This window comes from Gossypium hirsutum, chromosome A05 (genome assembly GCF_007990345.1).
Source record: "Gossypium hirsutum isolate 1008001.06 chromosome A05, Gossypium_hirsutum_v2.1, whole genome shotgun sequence".
Taxonomy (NCBI): domain Eukaryota; kingdom Viridiplantae; phylum Streptophyta; class Magnoliopsida; order Malvales; family Malvaceae; genus Gossypium; species Gossypium hirsutum.
Window position 1 is genome coordinate 80,168,207 of NC_053428.1, and position 20,882 is coordinate 80,189,088.

The 20,882-nt window shown below is 33.8% G+C and overlaps 1 protein-coding gene across 1 annotated transcript; it reads left to right on the forward strand.

Moving 5' to 3' along the window:
- Positions 1–17,449: 17,449 nt before the first annotated feature.
- LOC107957318 (probable inactive serine/threonine-protein kinase bub1) lies at positions 17,450–20,462 on the forward strand. Its single transcript, XM_016892822.2, has 5 exons — positions 17,450–17,613; positions 17,719–17,863; positions 17,996–18,153; positions 18,806–18,890; positions 18,981–20,462. The coding sequence occupies exons 1-5, from the start codon at positions 17,513–17,515 to the stop codon at positions 20,064–20,066; spliced, it is 1,575 nt and encodes a 524-aa protein (XP_016748311.1). The 5' UTR covers positions 17,450–17,512; the 3' UTR covers positions 20,067–20,462.
- The last annotated feature ends 420 nt before the right edge of the window (positions 20,463–20,882 follow it).

The following is a 20,882-nucleotide window of genomic DNA, read 5'->3' on the forward strand; positions in this document are numbered from 1 at the left end:
AAACTTTATGGGTAATTTTGTAAAAATGTCAGAAATGAAAACTTTATGGGTAATTTTGTAAAAATGTCAGAAATGACCAAATTGCATGAAATGGATTATTTTATTATTTAAATTACGAAATTGAATGAAATTATTAATTTAGTTTAAGATCGGGGGAAAACATGTTTTAGGGATTAAATTGAAAAGTGTTGAAATTATGGAAAATTCTGATATTTTATAGAATTCATGGATTGTTATCAATATGTATGAGAATAATATCTAGAAATAAGGATTAAATTGCAAGAATTTTATTTTCCTGACCCTAAGGATGAAATCGTCATTAATTAAAAGTTTAGGAGCAAAATGGTAATTTTTCCTAGAGCATTAATTAAATGCATTATAATATGAAATGAATGAAAATGATGATCAAATTTATTTATAAAGATCTGGACGACTCAAAAATGAGACTTGATCGTGGAAAATAAAAGATATCGAATTAATGAAATTATAAACACAAACAAGCAATGAGTTAAGTTTGTGTAACTTGAATTGTATTTTAAATACTTGAAATATGTGGTTATGTGATGAAAATATGAATTGAATGTTCAATTCATGATAATTGATGAAATATTGCTAATACTCGATATAAATTGAAAATAAAGCCCGGTTGAATGAAAGGAAAATTCGATGGATCTCTGAAAAGGAATTGACGGTAAAAAGTATCTAGCCCGGACGGGTGATCCTATTCTGATACAGCCCTCCCGAAGAATACGTGTAAAATGGATTTAGCCTGGACGGGTAATCCGAATTAGGGTCTGAATTTAGCCTGGACTGGTAATTCAGATCCAAGCTCATTAGAGTAATTGTCATTGCAGGGGATTTAGCCTGGACTGGTAATCCCGACAATACTCTATGAGTTTATATTACAGGGGATTTAGCCTGGACTGGTAATCCCACTGTAAGGATGAGGTTCGCGGGAGTGTGCTCTCTGATATGAAATGTGTAAGACCATGGTTGAAAGATACCACGGCAACCTGATATGAAATGTGTAAGATCATGGTTGAAAGATATCATGGCAACCTGATATGAAATGTGTAAGACCATGGTTGAAAGATACCATGGCAACGTGATATGAAATGAATAAGACCATGGTTGAAAGATACCATGGCAACGTGACATAAAAAGAATAAGACCATGGTTGAAAGATACCATGGCAACCTGATATGAAATGAATAAGACCATGGTTGAAAGATACCATAGCAACGTGACATGAAAAGAATAAGACCATGGTTGAAAGATACCATGGCAACATGACAGAAAATGAATGAGTAAGACCATAGTTGAAAGAAACTATGGCATCATGTCAAAGATAAATAAGACCATGGATGGGAGACGCTATGACATCTATTGAACAATTGATATTCAGGTAATACTTATCAGATGATGAATGGTTATATGAAATGGTTGTGTAAAATGTTTACAAGAACTGGTCATCTGGAAATATATGTACAAAATAGTTGTATGGAATAATTATGAAGATAAATAAACAAAATAAGTATAAGTACATGGAATATAATTTATGTCAAGTTTGATATAAACTATTACCGGAATAAATATACATAAAATATATGGAAATGATGGAGCATGAAATATTGATATAATGAAATGAATGATATATGCTTATGAAGAAACGGTAAGAGCATGATATGTTTCATGACATGTACATATATGATTATCTTTGATATGTTGATACAAGGAAATTATGTAAGTTGAGACTATTATTAAACTCAAGTGCGATATGTAGAGAAAATAAGTATATCAATGTTGAATTTAGATGAAACGTGTGCAAGTATACTAACAATGATGTTGTTTGACGCTTAGACAAGTGCCAAACTATTGATTGAACGGTAACATGTTTAATTATAAGGAGCATTGAAATAGTAAGTACTTAGATGAAAATAAAATTTAAGATTTTGCAAATTTTTTTTATAATCCCGATTTAATTCTGGTTGGTTTCTAATGTATGTTTGGGGCTTCGAGGGCCCAATAGAGAGACGTTATGATTATTTCTAAAATATGAATAATAAATGACTTAGAATTATCTAAAAATGTTCAGTAAACTCCGGTAATGCCTCGTACCCTATTCCGGCAATGGATACGGGTAGGGGGTGTTACAACAAATTTCCATCTAAACCCATTATAAAATACTTGAGGTTGTAACCAATCCTGTAGGCCATGATGTGGAGACTTGCGAAACATGAGTTCCAAGTGCTCCCATGCCTCATAAAGTGACTCCCCTTCTAGTTGCTGAAAATTCGTTATGTCCATACAGAGCTTTATTATTTTTCTAGGGGGAAGTACTTAGCCAAGAACTTGCTTGCGAGCTCGTCCCACGTATTGATTGAATCCACCGGTTGTGAATCTAACCACATAAATGCATCATCAATAAGAGAGAAAAGGAATAATCGAATATGAATAGCATTATCGGATACCCCATTATACTTAAAGGTATCAAAAATAGTTAAGAATCACTTGAGATGTTGGTTAGGATCCTCATTCATTGATCCCCTAAATTGGAGATTCACTTTTATCATCTAGATCATCGCCAGTTTGATTTCAAAAGTTGTTTGCATTAGTTAGGTGACGATTAATGCTTCCTCAAACAGCCTCCAAGTTGGGCATAGCATAGTAATGCAATGTTTATTGTTCCATTGATGGTGATTGTGGTGGTTGTCTTTTTACTCCTTGGTCTTCCAACAATTAGTCTTAATAAATACTGAAAGTAACATGTTTTAGCCTCATTCTTAATGTGTTTTTAGATGATTATTTGATTTAAAATGGTAAATTTTATGCTGCTAATCCTTTAAATTCATGTTTCTAAACTGAGGAGAGTATTTGGGTGTAAAAAGAGTAAAAAAACAAGTGAAATTCAAAAAATCGGAGCAAGTTTCAAGAGCCACACGGACTGGGCCATTTCATAAGGGATGGACACACGGCCATGTGAGCCATACGGGCTACCACATAGTCACATGCCAAACCGTTTGGATTTTGCAAATCACACTCCAAACATGTGGGAAAATGTAATTTTTAGGTTTTTTTGGGCATTCTAAGACCTATATATGACACAAATAAGAAGACAAGAGGGAGCCATCATAGAAAACTTAAGAAAACAACTCAAAAAGCATCATTGAAGTCGACTCTAAAGCAGATTTCCATAAAGATTGAAGATCTCCTCTTGATTCATTTAAAGTTTATTATGGGTTTTTTTTTTGTTTCTTGTGCTTATACTTTCTTTTGGGTGTTTTATTTGTGATTATGAACTAATTTTCTAAATACCTAGAGGAGATGAACCCTACGATGAATTATGTCTTTTGATTTATGTTTTACGCAATAAATACTTGAATCTTATTCTCAATTATGTGTGCTTAATTATTGGTTTAACATTTCCGGACTATTAGCCCATGTTTGATGTGATTAAATCAGAGGAGGACAAGTCTCTATTTAAGAGTAGATCTAGTATAATTGAGTGGAGTTGCATGCAATCCTAAAAATAAGATGACATAAATCTACCAAATTAGAGTCAAATATAATAAGGGGATCTATAGATCGAGTTAATGCGATAATAGGAGTTTTAATTAGAAAGAAATTTTAATTAATCAACCTAGAGTCAGTTGCTCTTACTCTTGAAAGTGATATTAGTATAATTTAAGGATTTCTAAAAGATACTAAGTGAAGAAATTGTTTAATTCAAATTGATAATGATAAATGAAATCTAGGTGGATTATTTCTTGGGTATTGTTTCGCTTCTTGGTTGTTAATTGTTTGTTTTCCTAATTTGTTCTTTGTCGTGTTCCTTAGTTAATTATTTTAGTTAACTATAGTTTTAATCAATCTCTCCAATTCTTTGATTAAATAATAGAAAGACAGTAATTACTAGTACTTTTAGTCCTCGTGGGAACGATATCTTTGCTCACCATAGCTATACTATTAATTAATAGGTGCACTTGTCTTAGTCAGATTTTTAGTTAGTTTATAACTGCAACCAGATCTCTCTGTGGAGGTTAGGCATCCCTTGGATGTTGAGCCTTTCTCACATGTGTTATGATACTTTTAGATTTCGGCTTAAATAGTAAGACACCATTACTAGTTCAAGTCATACACTACCTCCTACAAACTCAAGAAAATAAATAAATTACAAAACATTCAAACAAAATAAGAACAAAACAAGAAAAGGTCGTATCTATAGATTTAAATTTCGTCACTTATCTCCTACAAAACATGCAACTAAACTAAAAAAATTGCCCAATCTAGCACCAACTTCCTCGACAACGGCGCCGAAAACTTGACCGTTATCACTCATGCACGTAAAAAAGTAATTTTAAAAAAATTATTTTAAGGAACAATTTTTAACTACAAGCGTACAGTGTAGTTCTAAAATTTATAGTCCCAATAAAAGACGAAGTATTCCAAGGGGTCGAACCCAAGGGAAAAGGCGATTGAGTAATTCCTAACTACGAGCATACAAAAAGAGGAGTCTAAACAAATAATCGCTAAAAGCTATATTACGAAAAATCATAAAATGAGGAATGATTAACCTAAATTATCGATAAACTACCTAAAGGACTAATCGTAAAAAGTGCAAAGTTATAAAATTCACGAATAATTAACAAACGGTGGTTGGTTGACTTTGATATGGTTCACTAATTATTTAATTAAGGTTCTAAATTGCTGAAAGTCCTAAAGTGGTTACGTTTTAACTCTCAGCCTCAACTTTACCAAATTAGACAAATTAGTTTAGTTTATCTCTTGATCTAGTCGGCTAACCTGGGACTAAAGAATTGGCACTCAACAAGATTACTTCTCATTCTCACTTGCCTAACAAAAAAATTAGCTTACCCATATCTTCATCAACCGACCGTTTTAAAATTTTAGTTACTCATGTTAAAAACTAAGCTAACAAACATAAAAATAACAACCATGATAGCTATTAAAGAAAAGCTCAAGAAAAATATGAAAGTTGGGATTTTTAATGAAAAAAACTTAAAAGTAAAATGAATATGAATATCTATCAACAAAATAAGAATGAATATGAATATAGCAATAAAATAAGAAGCAAAAATCGTTAAAAGTAAAGACTTTAACAACTAAGACTAAATAGAACTGAAAATACATTGAATAAAGATGAAAATGTAAATACAAGTGAACTAAATGGACTAAAAGTGCAAATTAACCCTAGCTACAGTGTTAACTAACTTAACTACCCCTAAATAACAACAATAAAGTTCAGGAAAGATAAACACTACACTAAGGAAGAAGATGAAAAGAAGAAACCCTAGAAAATAGAGAAGAAAACCCTAAGAGAAAACTAAAGAAAACTAAAGCAAAAACTAAAACTAATGTGGCATCTTATCTTCTTAACCAAATTAGGCTGATTTAGCCGCTATTTTTTTTACCTAATTTGTTGACCAAAATTCTCTTGAATGGGCCTTCATTAATTGGTGCTTCTATTGGACAAGGACTACCCCTAGTATAATTTTTTGTCCCCTCATGATATGAGTGTCATGACACTCATGGTAGGATATCGCGACATCACCGATAGTCTTGAAATGGGGGTCTCCAAGGCAAGTAGATATCGTGATACCCTAGGTGGATGTCACAATACTACTATAGGTGTTCTTCACCTAAGCCTTTGTGTGGGTATCACAACCTCCATACTTCAATGTCATGATACCCCTTTCTTTGCTGATGTTTTTGCACAATTTCGAGCCTTTAGCAAGTACCTACAACATTCAATTAAATGTTGGGCCCTTAATGGCACAATTGGCCAAATTGGTTTTAAAAAATGAGTAAAACAAAGCATTGACACTTATTCAATTGAAAACCTAAAAGCTAGTAAAAACTACGGAAAAGACATAAAATTACCGAAAAACAAACTCTTTAAGTATAACAGAGAAGCATAATTTGACATATCAAATTACGACAGATCACCCGCATCATGATCCAACCATGCAATGCAACTTAGTATTAGTTAAGCATTAGATAATTTATGAGCCAAATTTTGCTTACACTTTGCTTTGCATGCCAAAATTATTAAGGACAAATACAAATGATATTAATGTAAATAATGGAATTTTATTTAAAGCATTTTATTTGAAAAATTATAAGTACAAATGACGAATAACCTACGTTTAAGGCACCAATAAAAGTGTCTAATGAAGAGGCTGCCTCAATTGAACAAACAACTCTTGCTCCAACTTGCAATCCTAATTATCCAAACACTTGTGTAATGGTAGGTAATCAACCTAATGCTATGCTTTTATTAATTTATTTTATAGTAATTAATTTTCCACTTATATTGTTAATGAAGCGTCTATGAATCTTGATAACATTATTGATCAGATCACATGGTAAATACCTGATTATGTAGCCACTTTTAAAACTAAGCTTGCTATTGAGTATGTCCTTTGAAGAGAATGGATCGACTAAACCAACTAAGAAAATGAATGAACTAGTAGGACTATATGTGGCGCCAAAACTTGCCACAGGTGCAGATGTATATTTATTACCTTTCCTATTCAAAAACCAAAAGAGGATCTAGAGGATATACTAAACCTCTATCAAAATAGAAGGTTTATTGAATTGCATCATTTCAATAGATTTAGGAGTTTTAATTATTGTTTAATGTTTTTCTAACTTAGTCCTTTGTTTTGGCATTGAATTTAAAGCTAAGGAGATTGGAAAATTTCGAAAGTCAAAAGGAAGAAAAAAGTAGTGGAAGTGTGATTGGTTTAAGTTTGCACTCTTAAGATTCCTAATTTTACTTTATATGTTTGCTTAAGTCATTGCTTAGGATATTATATAGATTTAGGTAAATAAATTACTTGAGATGAATGGTGAAGATTTGACTTTGGGTATGGTTTGAAAATGTGGAAAGTGGTATATTAAATACATTAAATTACGATTTTTGTGATAAATGATGCTTATGTTTTTGTTGATGATTCTGATGTATCATTGAGATGTTTATTTAGTACAACATGTTTTACTGATTAAACGACCTTATCAAGCAACTTGAAAGGATATTGATGGGTTAACTTGATGCACTCAGCAGTATTGGTATGTTTGAGAGGTTTTTTTTTTCTTTGAATATTCTTGGTGTGTTTGAAGGGCATAATATTGTGCTTCGCACATGTAAGGTGTTAGAATTAAATGACCTGAATCCTTATTTAAATAAAATACAGTGGTAAAATAAAATAAAAGTAAAATCCATATAGAACTACACTTTTTTTATTTTATTTTAGAATAAGGTTTTTTAAACCTTATTAAACTCGATCTATTTTATATTGAATAGAATAAAGTGTTTCAGTCTTACTAGAATATGGCTTTACAAGCCTATAAATAGACATAGTCTATTCCTCTTGTAATCATTCGAATTCGACATAGTGAATTTTCTTCTCCTCTGCTTGTAGTTTTTTTCCCGAAAGGGTTTCCACGTAAAAATCTGTGTGTTCTTTATTTTATTTTATTTTATTTTATTTTTACAAATTGGAATCCGAACTTTTGAGTTATTCATCTCGATCACGGTAATGACGTCTTTGAAATATGAAATTTCGCTATTGGATTACAACACCAGATTTACGTTGTGGCAGATTAAGATGCAAGCAGTTCTTGCGCAGATGGATTTGGAGGATGCCTTGCTAGGGATAGATAAGATGCCTTCAACATTAACAAAAGAAGAGAAGAAGCGTAAGGATCGAAAGGCGTTAACACAATTACATCTGCATTTGTGCAACGAAATTTTATAGGATGTGATGAAAGAGAAGACCGCTGCTGCATTATGGAAGAGGCTAGAACAAATATCCATGTCAAAAACTCTAACAAGCAAGTTGTATATGAAGCAGGGTCTTTATGCTTATCGTTTGGAGGAAGGTGCTTCTGTACATGAACATTTAACAGTGTTTAAAGAAATTCTCTCAAACTTGGAGGCCATGGAGGTTCAGTATGATAAGGAAGATCTAGGGTTGATTCTACTTTATTCGTTGCCCCCGTCTTATTCAACCTTTAGAGACACGATTTTATATAGCCGCGAGCCTTTCATAGTTGATGAGGTTTATGATTCTTTGACCTCGTATGATAAGATGAAGCATCTTGTGCTTAAACCCGACTCTCAGGGAGACGGTCTCATTGTTCATGGGAGACAAGATCAGAATGCTGATGATGATCGTGGAAGGACACAGGAACAAAATCCTCGCAGTAAATCTAAGGATAGATCAAAGTCTTCAAACGAAAGTAAAACTTGTAACTTCTGCAAGAAGAAAGGGCATATTAAATCTGAGTGCTATAAGCTACAGAACAAGATTAAAAGGAAGGCTGCGAATCAAAAGGGAAAACAACCAGAAAATTTCGGTGAAGCTGATATTATAGAAGACTACAGTGATGGTGAACTTCTAGTTGCTTCAGTCAACAATTCTAAAGTGAGTGAGGTGGATACTTGATTCAGGCTGCCTTCCACATGAGTCCCAGTCGGGATTGGTTTACAACTTACGAAACAGTGTCTAAAGGTGTTGTTTTGATGGGAAATAATGCTTCGTGTAAAATCATAGGTGTTGGAACAATTAAAGTTAAGATGTTTGATGGAGTTGTCAGAACACTTAGTGACGTACGATATGTTCCAGAATTGAAAAAAAATTTAATTTCGTTGAGTACTCTTGATTCAAAAGGGTACAAATACACAGCTGAAAGTGGGGTTTAAAAGATTTCCAAAGGTTCCCTTGTTATGATGAAAGGGCAGAGAAAGACTGCCAAGTTATATGTTTTGCAGGGTTCTATTGTTACTGGTGATGCAGCTGTCGCTTCCTCTTCCTTGTCAGATGATGATATTACTAAACTTTGGCATATGTGCCTAGGGCATATGAGTGAGAATGGCATGGCAGAATTGAGCAAAAGAGGACTTCTTAATGGGCAAGGAATTTACAAACTAAATTTCTGTGAGCACTATGTTTTTGGGAGTTTGGTTCACCAGAGGAATCCATAACACGAGGGGAACATTGGAGTATATTCATTTTGATCTGTGGGGGCCATCCAGAGTGCCTTTGAGAGGTGAAGCTAATTATATGCTAACCTTTATTGATGATTTTTCCAAAAAAGTTTGGGCGTTCTTCTTAAAGCAGAAAAGCGATGTGTTTTCCGCATTTAAGTCTTGAAAAATTATGATTGAAAAATAGACGGGAAAACAAATAAAATACCTCCGCACAGGCAATGGCTTAGAGTTCTGTTCTGATGAGTTTAATAGATTGTGCAAGTCAGAAGGGATCGTGAAACACTTGACAGTTCGCCAGACTCCACAGCAAAATAGTGTTGCAGAACGAATGAACAGAACAATCATGGAGAAGGTTTGATGTATGTTGTCAAATGCGAACTTACCAAAGTCGTTTTGGGCCGAAGTAGCCTCTACTGCATGTTTTTTTATCAACTATCCCCATCCATTGCCATTGAGAAAAAGACTCCACAAGAGGTGTGGTCTAGTAATCCTACTAATTATGTAACGCCCCAATTTTCGGGAATTCTGTGAATGTTGGCAAAATTTCATGCTTTAATTTTGTCATTTGTGAGTGAAATTATGAAATAGGACCTATGTGAAAATGTTTGAAAATGCTATAGGCTAAATTGAAGTGACCAAATAAATAGGAGTGCAAAATAGGAGGATTTGCATGACAAACCTCCCATTTTACATAAAGTGGCCAACCATCATGTTGTTGTAGACAAAATGTGCACTTGATATCCATAATTTATGGTACAAATTGATACAAATTGATAATAGGTTAGGTAAATGTTCCATGATAATAGGTTAGGTAAATGTTTCATGATAATGGGTTAGGTAAATGTTTCATGATAAGAATTTCATGTCTTTTGTATTAAAGAATTAAATGGATGAAATATGAAGTTTTATTAAAAGAAAAAGGGGTGAAAAGAACAAAGTTTTGTCCATCTTTGTTCATCATAGCTGAAAGTTAGAGAAGAGAAAGGAGATGAGAAAGCTCTTGAGTATTCGGTCATTAGGAGGAGGAAAATTGAAGGTAAGTTCTTGGTACCTTGTTTCTATTTTGAGGTTCATGAGTTCATCTTGATTCTACCTTAACTCTTGAAGCATATTTTGGTTTTTAGTTGTGTTGTGAGCATTTAGTCATGAATTAAAATGAAGGAAATGGTTGTTGTTTCATGTTCTTTTGATGAAAAATGGAAGATAGGTGAAGTTGAGCCAAACAAATGAGCATGCATGTGCCTTAGATGGTAAGGGGAAAAATCGGCTAACATATTGTGCTTTAAAATGATGAAATAGAGATTATAATTAAGTAAAATCATAGATATGTGATGATTGATTGGTGATATACATGTTTAAATAACAAGCATGCAAGTTAGGTGTGAAAGAGTGATTTGGTAATAAATCTGCTTGGGACAGCAGCAGTAACGTGACTTTGGAAAATCACCATAAATTGTGGGAGATGAGTTAGAAGCTGAATAAATTATGTAATTAAATTTTAATGAGTCTAGTTTCAAATGAAATAAACGAGAATATATTTTGAATTCTGTACAATGAGAAATTTGATTTGAAATGAAGAGTGGTCAGATTAGTCAAACAGTGAAACATGGGAAACTTTGAGAAAAATCTGGTATTGATTGGCTAAACTAAAAATTCTTAATATTTTATGGATAGAAGATATATGAGTCTATTTTCAGGGAAAATTAACGGAACTTGATTTGGAGTTTCGTAGCTCTAGTTATAAATAATTTAGTGACTGTTGCTCAGGAAGACAGCTTGCAGTGAAATTATGATTATGTGGTAAACATTGACAAAAATTTGCTAATGAGTTGCTTATTGATTTCTTATAAGCTTACTATGATCTGTAGGTGTGGTTGGCCGAATATTGTAAGGGGTTAATACGTAGTTTGTATTTGAATAGTTATATTAACGTGTTAGTAATCCAATTGTAGGCGGTTCGTGTGTGGATCTCGTCAACATATCGTCGCAAATAGGTGTGTAACTAACACCCTCTTTCTTAGTCTGGATCGGCAAAATTCAAAAAGCCGAAATACCGAAAACCGATATTTTGTAGATTTGTGAGTGTGCGAATGCTCGTGAGGTAAATCGATTAATGTTTTTGGTAAGCTGCAAAATTTGGATTGTAAAGTGCATGATTTCTGTGCCCTCGATATTTTTGGGCTTAATGGGCCAAAATTGGAATGATGGGCCAACAGGCCCAATTCGGTAAGAACCCTCGGTACGTGATTCTGTTAGTACGTGAAAAGTAGGAATATGCATGAAAAACCCTAAAAGCAGCTAAATTACTATAATAGCCCTATGTATGGAAAATTACTATTATACCCCTAGGTGCAAAATTACCGAAATACCCCTAGGGTTAAATTGACCTAAATGCATGTTTGACTGTTGTTATTTACTGCATGTCATGTTGTTATTATTTGATGCATGGGATTGGGATATTGACGGAGGAAGTACTGAAAGTGGCTTGTCCACGTACTGGAGGCTTTGCCTCAACTTACTGTTAACTGAGCAACAAGGCTGCAACTGTGGAGTGTTGGGCTGGGTGGGTTGAGCTATTCCCCACATGGAGTGTATGGCTGGTACGGGTGAAGTGTAGTGGTTGGTGGGTTGAGTAGTATCCCCAAATGGGCTTGCATATATTTATTGATGTTGCATGTATTTTGAAATGGGCCTATGGGCCATACTGTTATCTGAATAAGGGGCTAAGGCCCTGTTTATTGTAATCTGAAAAGGGCTCTGGTCCAGTACCACCGTTACCCAAATGGGCTTGCATATGTTTATTGATGTTGCATGTATTTTGAAATGGGCCTATGGGCCATACTGTTATCTGAATAAGGGGCTAATGCCCAGTTTATTGTAATCTGAAAAGGGCTCTGGCCCAGTATCACTGTTACCTGAATGGGCTTAGGCCCAATAGGCTTGAGCTGACTTGGGCTTTGAATGGGTTTTCCTTACACACTGAGTTTCCCAAAACTCACCCTTTTTATTTTCATCCACACAGGAAATCCCCAACCATAGTGGGCTTGGAGCTGTGAGGGAATTTGGAGTGGCCACCCGTTCTGAAAGTTTGATTTTCTTCTGGTGAACTGGACATCCTTTTAATTATGTTTGAGGTTTTGGGCTTTTAAATGTAATAAGGCCGCTTATTTATTTTTGATGGTTTTTAATATGTATTACTAAGATAGGTAATACTTATTTTAACTGTTGAAATTAGATAGCTTTAGGGCGCGTTTTCAAAAACAACAGTTGATTTCAAAATAACACGACAACAAGCAAAGCTTCCGCAATGAAAGTATTTTCTAAAATTAATCACTTTTCCTAAAAATGACTTAATCGAATCGGTTTCCTAGAAATATCCATGACGTTAAGGTGTGGCAATGGCGGTATGCATGTCTAGGATTGGATCCGAAGGGAGCTTGGTACTTAAGCAGTCCGATGGACTCACTACCTCTTTTCTGGTTTCCTATCTGGTGCACAGCTTCCATTCACTTTAACCCTTAATGAATTAATCTTTTGAACATCAAGTACGATTTTCTGGACTTAGAATGGAAATATTTTTTTTTAACATTTTTGATGTGGCATGCCGGATCCGGCCATAACTTCTGGGCCGGGTTTGGAGTGCTACAAATTATTCTGATTTAAAGATTTTTGGGTGTTCTACGTATGCTCATGTTGATAATGGAAAATTGGAACCGAGATCTATTAAATGTGTTTTTCTTGGTTATAAAGCTTCTGTAAAAGGGTATAAGTTATGGTGTCCTAAAAATAGAAAAGTTCTGATTAGCAAAGATGTTGTTTTTGATGAAACTGTTGTGCTACCTAACTTATCTCTTAAAGACTCTTCCAATAAAGAAAATCAAAAGCAGATGGAGCATCAGATTAATACAGAGTTGACTCCTCAAGCCAGTACAAAAATTGAGAATAGAGTTGCTTCTTCACCTTAATACTCTATCGCCAAAAACAGAACTAGAAGAGAAATTAAACCTTCGAAGAAGTATGCTGAGGCTGATCTAGTTGCTTATGCTTTAAATGTGGCTAAAGATATAGATGCGAATCAAGAGCCATTTAATTATTCTGAGGCAATTAGCTATGAAGACTCAGAAAAGTGGATGTTTGCTATGCAAGAGGAGATGGAACCACTTTACAAAAATAGAATATGGGATCTTGTGAAACTTCCTAAAGGTAAAAAGGCTTCTCGTTGTAAATGGGTGTTTAAAAAGAGAGAAGGAACTCCAAGAGTTGAAGAACCTAGATACAAAGCAAGGCTTGTTGCAAAAGGTTACAGTCAAATTCCAAGAGTGGACTTCACAGATGTGTTCTCCCTAGTTGTTAAGCATAGTTCGATTCGAGCTTTGCTTGGTATTGTGGTCATGCATGATTTGGAGCTTGAGTAGTTAGATGTAAAAACTGCATTTTTGTATGGAGAACTTGAGAAGGATATTTACATGTAACAACCAGAGGGTTTTACAGTCTCAGAAAAATAGGACTATGTTTGCTTGCTGAAAAAGTCCCTTTACGATTTGAAACAGTCACCAAGACAGTGATACAAAAGGTTTGATTCCTTTATGACTTCTCATGATTTTAAAAGAAATAGTTTTGATAGTTGTGTTTACTTTGAGAAAAACAGTGATGGTTCTTTTGTGTATCTACTTCTTTATGTTGATGACATATTGATAGCAGCAAAAGATAAAGGAGAGATAAGAAAGGTCAAAGCCCAACTAAGTGAAGAATTTGAGATGAAAGATTTAGGACCAGCAAAGAAGATACTTGGTATGGAGATTCTCAGAGATAGAAAGCAAGTAAATTGTACATAAGTCAGAAGGGGTACATTGAGAAAGTTCTTTGCAGGTTCAATATGCAGAGTGCTAAGCCTGTTAGTACTCCTTTAGCAGCCCATTTTAGACTTTCATCAACTTTGTCTCCACAATCAGATAATGAGATTGAGTACATGTCACATGTTCCATACTCTAGTGTAGTGGGATCTCTCATGTATGCTATGGTTTGTTCATGTCCAGATTTATCATTTGCAGTCAGTGCAGTTAGCAGATACATGGCGAATCCCTGTAAAGAACACTGGAAAGTAGTTTAGTGGATTTTAAGATGCTTACGAGGTACTACCGATGTTTGCTTATAGTTTGGAAGAACTAGAGATGGAGTCATTGGGTATGTTGATGCTGATTTTGCTGGAGACCTTGATAGAAGAAGATCTCTTACAGGTTATGTCTTTACAATCGGAGGTTGTGCAATTAGTTAGAAAGCCACTTTGCAAACTATAGTCGCTTTGTCTACCACTGAAGCTGAGTACATGGCAATTACTGAGGCTTGTAAAGAAGCCATCTGGTTGAAGGGACTCTTTAGTGAATTCAATGAAGACCTTCAAATCAGTACTGTATTTTGTGACAGTCAGAGTGCAATCGTCCGTACAAAAGATCAAATGTTTCATGAGAGAACAAAATACATTGATGTTCGGTATCATTTTGTTCATGATATTATTGCTCGTGGTGATATTGTTGTGAGCAAAATTAGTACTCATGAAAATCCTGCAGATATGATGACTAAGTCACTTCCTATAACCAAGCTTGAGCATTGCTTAGACTTGGTTGGTGTCCATTGTTGAAGTTAAACCCTTAAGGGGTTTTATGGAAAAGGTGGAGAACCTATTCATTGAGAGTTCGCGATGAAGAACTTGTTCATTGAGAATTCGTGTCAGGGTGGAGATTGTTAGAACTAAATGACCCGAATCCTTATTTAAATAAAATACAGTGGTAAAATAAAATAAAAGTAAAATCCATATAGAACTACACTTCTTTTATCTTATTTTAGAATAAGGTTTAAACCTTATTAAACTCCATCTATTTTATATTGATTAGAATAAGGTGTTTCAGTCTTACTAGAATATGGGTTTACAAGCCTATAAATAGACATAGTCTATTTCTCTTGTAATCATTCGAATTCGACATAGTGAATTTTCTTCTCCTCTGCTCGTGGTTTTTTTTCCGAAAGGGTTTTCACGTAAAAATCTGTGTGTTCTTTATTTTATTTTATTTTCACATAAGGTGTGTTTGATTGGAAGTCATGTTATTACATGCACCGAAGTATTGTTATCTTTTATGGTGTGTATGTGCAACTTTAATGTGTTTTGGTTTATCTGTGTATTTGTTTTACGTTTCCTCATTTGATTAATAGGGGTATTATTTTAAATGATATTTTAAAGATGATATTTTATTGAATATTGAAGATCATGTCTATGATGAGAAAAAAAATAAGTTTATGCTTTTTTTTTTTTGGAGGTGTACCAATTGTAAGTGATGATTTTATATGAGAAATGTTTAATAATGTTATGTTTTGTTGCTAATGATATATTTCAATGCTTCTGTTTTGGTTTTATGTTCATTTAGTATGTACTTAGACTTAATCGATATATGAAGCATCATTGGAAGCTTATTGAGCATCATTGAGCTTTGAGGAAAGCTCAACGTGTGGAGTTTTATTTTGTGTGCAAGTTACAGGTTAGCCAGGAGTAATTCTAGTGTTACGTAACATTGTTTTGTGGGATCTCAGTTGCACAGTAGTTGTTAATAAAGTCTTTTATGTTTTTTTAGTTGTGGAATTTCAGTTGCATGTCTCCTTAGGTTTTAAAGTTTGGTATTTGGGTATTTTATAATGCACTTGATGTTGATTTTGGTTTTTTTTGAGATTTTGAAACATTTTAATGCTATATAGTAACATTGTACACTTTCATATTACCTTCATGTTAATGATTTTATATGTATGCGACATGTTTTAGTTTTCCATACTACTTGCATAGTCATTTCTTGATTTATTGATTTTTATGGTTATGAAATTTCATGTTTTAAACTTGTTTCGACATGCTAAATATTGGTGTTATGTTTGACGTGCCTAAGAATGTCTATAAACATTATTGCATGACTTTTAAGTGTTGATTTTTTACATTTTTGAGTTTATATCTCGAAACAAGATGAATATGTCTTGAGACAGGAAGAAGAAAATTGTCTGAGCATGCATTTCTATATGCAAGTCTCGAGACATCGTTATAATGTCTTAAGACACTAAATTTCAAAGCTAAAGTTTTGAAAAACGAGGAAGCACATCTCAAGACACGACATTGTACTTTGATATTTTGGACCAAGACTCGTAACCTACCCCATATTTGACCCCAAAAAATCGTTCTGTGGCCCATTTGAATTCAATTTTCTTCCACATTAATATGTAAACTTACAATGCATCAGATAACATGTTTTAAATCCATAATTGTATGAAAATGATTATTGGTACGTTTGTTTTGAGTTACGTTGGTGACAAATGTGACGCTCTACATTCGTTTGTCTTTTAAGTCAGGTGTGAAGTGTTACATTTTGTTTTCATTATGCAGAAATTAAGTGTAAAATATAATTTAAATGTACCAAAATGAATTTGAATGGTAGATTTCTTCCTTAAATTTGATTTCTTCTTTTTATTGCTAAGTAGATAAATAAAATGGAAAGCATTAATATTGTGATTAATTGTCTTTATTTGCTTATTATCAAAATTGAGGTACAAAAAATTGCTTTTGTTATAGGGGATAAATCTTAAAACTATACATGAGCTTTGATCCAATGTGCAATGTTATATATATATATGGATTTTGATTTTTTATAACTTTATATATGAAATTTTAATTTGATCCAATTTTTCACAAATTACTGGCACAATTATTGATTTTAAGTTTGTATATTGTATACACAAAAGTTTTTATTTATAAAATATAAAAAGTAAATTGATGTATTTATTTATCAAAATTTTATGTATACATTTGAATCACAGTTAAAATTTTATGTGTATAATTACATTAAATCAAAATTTTTGCATCAAATTTAATGTTGAATCAATTTTCTAGATTTATCTCTTTTTAGTGGGATTAATTTTCTCAATTTTGAAATTAAGACTTAAAAGGGTTTTATACCACTTATAATTTATAGGGTAAAATATATTAGTAGTTAATTAATTATGGTTTTTTTTCTTTTTCATTTTCGTCACCCAACTATAAGAAAATACAAAATGATCATCCAATAATTAGTAAATTTTTTTTAGTCACTCAATAATAAAAAGTTATAAAATAATCATTTAACTATTTAATTTTGTTTTTTTAGCCACCCAACTATCTTGATATTTTTAGATGCTTCTATTTTTAAATTAACTAGCTAGTAATTAAAAAGACAAAATTAAATATTTAAATGATTATTTTTAAAATTTTCATAATTAAGTAAAAATAAAATCCATAATCGAGTGAACTTTATTACAGGTTACCCTAATTCATAAGGTATCCTTTTTTTCTTAAAAGACCCGTGATTCAGATCGGATAACCAAATCTCACCGAACAAACCCGACCCGACACGCGCCTTAACATAAAATTCAAAAAACCTACGTCCCAGAATCAATGGCCAAACCCTCTTTCACTGCAGAAGGAAAAACAAAATGGCGGAGAAAAACGAGATAATCAACCGAAATCTATTTTCTTCAATAATATCTGAAATCAAATCTTATTCCGGCAAAGACCCTCTTCTCCCTTGGCTGCGGTACTCTTTCTTTTCCTCGCTTTTTAGCTTCAATCTTTTTCCATATTATTCTCTTTGAATTTTAGATTTGTTTCCATCAACTGATTGTGTTCATTTCCCCAATAGAGGGATAAAGAAAATAAAAGATTCATTAACACCCCAGATCTTAGCGGAGAAGCTACCTAGGTTTTTACAAAAATGTACCCAAACATTCGAAGCCGACCGCCGGTACCACGACGATTTACGCTATCTCCGGGTTTGGTTACAATTGGTAAACTAACAACCTACCTTAACGAACGAATCCATTCTTCAATGTTTATTTCTTTTCTGAAATTTACTATTATTTGGTTTCTGCTTTTTTTAAAAAATATATATATTTCGGTTGATTTATTTTGGTGGGTAGATGGACTTTATGGATGATCCAAGGTTGCTGTTAAGAAGAATGGAGATGAACCAAATAGGGACAAGGCGTTCATTGTTCTACCAAGCATATGCACTTTACTATGAGAAGATCAAGAAATTTGATGAAGCTGAAAAAATGTACCATTTGGGTGTTCAAAAGTAAGGGTTTTTTTCCCCTATTAATTGTTTATTGTTACTATGAATAATCTATCAATCCGTTAAAGTGTGTTTATTGCTAAGTGTAGAAGCTTACTTAGAATTGTGAAGTTTGTAGTTGTAGGTTTTAATCACACCGGTTGTTGCTTTTGCTACTAGCTTTTTCACTATTTATTATTTTCTTTTAACATAATGTTGGTTGGTTCGAGTCTTCAGCACATGCAGTTTAGTTTGGATCTATGTTACTCGAACTTTTATATGAGCACTGAATGTGGGTATAAACTCATGATAAATATAACTTTTTTAAAAAGAAAATTTTCATCCATTTGAGAGTCATATCGCTTACAGAAAAATGAAGAGCGAGTAAAACATAGGCTATGAATTGAAATCCAAGTCAAACTTTGTAACAAAAATTCGAGGGAAATTCAAGTAGGCTTTTTCCAGAGGCATCTTTTGTTCACTTTATGATGCAATTCGTTGTGTATTATAATCAATGCAATGGAAGAAAGTTGTGTATAGTTATTGATTCCATCTTTTTATTACTTGATTATGCTATTAAAGTTTCTTTCTTTTTTTAATAAAAATTTCGTTCTGTAACAATAGTTTTGGAACTCCAAACTGGTGCTTCATTTAGTTTCCATCAATTGTTAAACAGCCTTGCAGAGCCGGTTGATGAGTTGCAAAAATCATATGAGCAGTTCCTGAATCGTATGGAGAGGCATAAGAAGAAGAAAATCCAAGTATCCCATCTATTGCTTATCTAATGTGCTTGTTTTCATTGTCTTTGTTTTGTTCTTCACAATCTGACAGTTGCTTTTGGTGTGCTGCAGCGTCAGGAACAAAAAATTGCTAGAAAGCCTCTCCAATGCACTGAGTTTAAAGAAAACAGTGAAGCCGTATGCATGGTTGAAGATAGCCATAAGAGGTCTTCAGCATTACATAATGGTAAAAAAGTGGGGAGCAAGAAAGGGAGAGCTTTGATGGAAAGAGTGTTGGATGAACCCAGGAAGGTTGGGAATGATGATACGGTTGTTGTGAAGTTTGTTGATACTGCCATTGTTGGTAAATCTGAAGCTGAAGATGCCTGCCATCATGGACTAGTAGATCCTACAATAAACATGAAGGAAGCAATGAATGCAATTAATAGCATGTTTCGAGAACCTATAGAGACAGCTCCTATTGGGAGGAGATCATCCCAGAGACAACTGAAAGAAGATCGTAGTTTGGACATAGGATTTAAGGTGTTTGATGAAAATTTAGATAGTGGGATCAACTCATCAATTCAACATCAAGAAAAGGAGCTGCAGGGTAAAGCTCAGATCTGTCGGCCTCAGGAGGAATCATTTCAAATATATATTGATGATGATGAAGGAAATAGTGAGGCTGGAGAGGGAAATGATGAGAAAGATAACTTAGAACAGATTGAGGTTCAAAATTCAGGAAGAGTTTGTAATGTCTTTGTGTTTCCAAATCCTAATGATCTTTCTTCTGAAAGTTCAGATGATATTGGTGCAAAAAGTTCATGTCGACCAAAGATCCGAGAGGATACGGTGGTTCACAGGTTTGTTGGTTCAACCATATCAGATGAGCCAGTGGTAGAAAATGTTTGCCACCATGGCTTAGTTGACCCTACAATTAACTTGAAGGAGGCTATGCAAGACATCAATAACATGTTTGGAAAGCCAATAGATTTTGTAAGGGCAAAGAGAAAGAAGCAAGACAAAGCAACAGTTAAGCAACAAGATCTTGGTGGGTTTTCTATACTTCCTGATGATGATTTGGAACATCAGAAATCTCAGCCCCCTTCTAAATCATCTGGCAAGTTAAGTGATTGTGATTTATTTGAGCCTACTATGTTTACAAAAGAAGCAATGGATGATATAAACAAGATGTTTGGAATGCCACTGGGCTTCTAGGAGAAAGAAAATTGCTTGTTTTTGGTTGTTGGAGAGATAAAGTTTGGATGTATTGCTGTGGTAAAGACTTTGTGTTCATCCTGACTTGGGATATATATTTGAATGTAACAACCTTGGAGTAGTGAACTGGCTACTAAGGTTGCATATGTATTGTTGATCGACTTGAGGTTGTGGGTTTGAGAGGGCTTAGGCAGATAGCGTGTCCTCAGATGAAGTTACTTAGATAGGGGTTCAAGGAAGGGTTATGGGTAAAAAAACAGAAGAGTAGATGGAATTTTCATCTTGTTTTATCATGTGACAATTTGACATGTAATGCATTGTATGCCTTTTGCTATTTACTTTGATCTTTGTTGGAGCTCAACATCATATAAATAATAATGCTAGAGATTAATGCCATAATTATTACAGCTCTCTGGGATGTCTCCCTCCATAAGCAGCTAAAGTTTGTAGTTTTGATGAACATGGAAGCTACTAACGACAACCTGGTCAGCATTCTCATCTTGCATTACCCATCGGTTTACGTGAGGGCCACTTCCTTGACTAACAATGACATACAATGCTTAGAATTGAAAATTGGCCTATGGAGCTTCCTTTATAAGAGCCTTCTGGCTTTGGCTTCGAACTTCATATCCAGCGACTTATCCTTCAACCTCTCTCTGCAGGAAATCAATGGGGACGGTTCATTTTCGAGGTAGAAATATTAGAATTGCTTATGAATAAATTGGTTCTGCCATTTGATTGTAAGTACAAATTGCATTTCATGTTAAATTTGAATTTAACTCAACAGCTAATTTCGGACAATTCTGTCTTCCCTTT

Excerpts from the sequence above, each read along its gene's own strand:
- LOC107957318 (XM_016892822.2), top strand. The coding sequence starts at position 17,513 with ATGGCGGAGAAAAACGAGATAATCAACCGAAATCTATTTTCTTCAATA. Across the intron at positions 18,154-18,805 it reads TACCATTTGGGTGTTCAAAA|CCTTGCAGAGCCGGTTGATG; the intron begins GTAAGGGTTTTT and ends ATTGTTAAACAG. Across the intron at positions 18,891-18,980 it reads ATAAGAAGAAGAAAATCCAA|CGTCAGGAACAAAAAATTGC; the intron begins GTATCCCATCTA and ends GGTGTGCTGCAG.